The 2,211-nt window shown below is 46.7% G+C and overlaps 1 protein-coding gene across 1 annotated transcript in view; it reads left to right on the top strand.

The window, feature by feature from the left end:
• The window catches only part of PPM1M (protein phosphatase, Mg2+/Mn2+ dependent, 1M), a 15,423-nt gene extending 14,538 nt beyond the window's left edge, over positions 1-885 (top strand). The window contains exons 9-10 of the mRNA XM_009995835.1: positions 73-221; positions 497-885. Coding sequence (XP_009994137.1) covers positions 73-221; positions 497-644 — 297 coding nt within the window. The 3' untranslated portion in view covers positions 645-885. The remainder of the gene's footprint in view (positions 1-72; positions 222-496) is intronic.
• Positions 886-2,211: the final 1,326 nt, after the last annotated feature.

Here is a 2,211-nt window from a genome sequence, read left to right as displayed (position 1 = left end):
GGAAAGAGTCATCTCCCTGTCCCCTCCAGTAACTTGCAGGAATTGTCACCAATTTACTCCTTTTCTTTCCAGGTGAATGTATTTGACTTTGCTCTGCATGACATTAAGGAAGATGATGTCCTCATCATGGCAACTGATGGTCTTTGGGATGTTCTGTGCAACAAAGAGGTAGCCCATATGGCCAGGAACTTCCTTGCAGAAAACAGGACAGATCCTCACAGGTAATACCAGCTTTGCCATCAGTTTCCCTTCCAAAGAACCTGGTCAGACCAAAAAGCAGGCTGAAGTCACTCCTCTTCCAGGTCAGCTCCAGCATGACCAAGCACTCTTTTCTCTGCCTCTGGAAATCACCCCCTAATCTTTCTCCATCCTAAAGAAAGTTATAAAGCTGGTGTCTTAAACACGCTACTATTCTGTCAACATAAAGCCACATCTTCATGTTGTCCTTAAGGGGACAGTGCCACATTAAGCCAAACTGCATTTTTGCCTCCCACAGATTTTCCGAACTGGCCAAGTGCTTGGTATGCAGAGCAAGGGGAAAGAAGAGAGGCCATCAGTGGATGCTGGATGACAGCCATGAGGCATCCTATGATGACATCTCTGTGTTTGTCATCCCACTACACAACAGGGATGAGGACTGTTAGTGTGGCACGCAGGATCTCTGTGTCCCCCTCCTGTGGTGCTGTTCAGCATCAGCCTGAGACTGAGGATTTCTGCTGTGCCTGCAGACTCCCTTCCAGCAAAATCAGCTGCAGCAGAACGTGAAAATGCACAGTCAGCACTTACACAGAGCAACAAGAAGAGGCAAGAGAGGAACAGTGGGCAACAAATAATTCTCTTTACTCTTCCTCTTTGCTGGGTTGAAGAGAAATTGCAGCAGGGGCCCTGCAAGCTGAAGGGCACTGCAGCCGAGGCCTCTGCAGTACAGAGAGCCTCAAACCCAGGTTCTAGTGACCCCTCTCCCTTTTTCACCTGAGATCCAACCTGTCTCAAGAGCTGGTTTTTCACTGGACTTGAACCAAGCTGTGTAAAACTGGATGCATAAGCTGAAGTGTCCCTCATATCAGTTTGCTGTAACACAAGATGTACTGAAAACCCAGGAGCTGCTGCCAAGACAGCACCAGGCACAGCCCTGCCTGCCTGGGGCAAATGCTGAAGCAGCAGCCCCAACTTCTTGAGAAAGCTGCCACATTTGTGGGCAGCACCACCTCAAAACAGAGGGCTACACAATGGTACACAGGAGCCTCCTGTGTAAAAAGACGTGCCTTACTGCTACTTAAAGAGCATTCCAGTACATTAGCATGTAATGCAATGTACAGATTTCTAACAAATCTTAGTCCACAACACTTGCTAACACTTCATTCATTCAGGTAACTTCTGACAGAAAGGCTGGGTTTGTAGCAGTAGCACTGGTGGGAATCAAAGTGTTTAAACACATCAGTTGACGTAATAGAAGAGCTTCGAGTAAAATAAAACTGGTTTGTTCAAATCTGTCTGCAGTGCTGAATCACCAGCACTTACACATTGTAACAGGAACAGCAGCACAGAAGACGTGGCAAACCCAGCTGTGCCTTAAGCTGAGGACCTGCTTCTCAACCAGTTCATTAGCCAGGCAAATTCAGATCTGGACAAGCTTCCCATGTCCCCAAGTCCCCACTCTTGTTTCCATTATTCATTACACAAGTTGCAAGACTCCCCAGTGGAGCATAAATACTGCAGCGTGTGTGCAAGTTCCATACAGATGAAAGACCTAGTAATACTTTTTCATGCATCTTTCTACAGTTTTATTCCTGTCAAGAGGTTTTACACAGACCTGAGATAAACAGTCTTAGAAAAATCACAGAGGTTTTTGCTTTGGATTTGTCTTTGCCAAAAAAAAAAACATTTTTGTTAGTAGAAGTATTCCCTTGGCAGTGCCACCCTGAGGGCTGGGTGTCTAAAAGATGATTTCCAGCAGTGGAAGGCCTGGACCCAGGAATAAGGCAGCCTTCTCAGCCATCTGCTCATGGTTTAAGCAAGGGACAGAAAAACTAATTCTCTCCAGTTTTGCTTTCCCCCCCATCTTCAGGTTTAACCTGACAACGCCCATGAGGTCTTACCCACATTAACCCAGTGCTGGCTGCCACCCCCTACAGCAGCTGTAAGCTCTATATACAGCAACTGGGATGATGCAACTCCCCTCTTACTCCAAAGCAACCACCTGTTTTCCCA

Source organism: Chaetura pelagica, unplaced genomic scaffold (genome assembly GCF_000747805.2).
Source record: "Chaetura pelagica isolate M959 unplaced genomic scaffold, ChaPel_1.0 scaffold114, whole genome shotgun sequence".
NCBI classification, from domain to species: domain Eukaryota; kingdom Metazoa; phylum Chordata; class Aves; order Apodiformes; family Apodidae; genus Chaetura; species Chaetura pelagica.
This window is presented reverse-complemented; position numbering and strand designations above follow the sequence as displayed.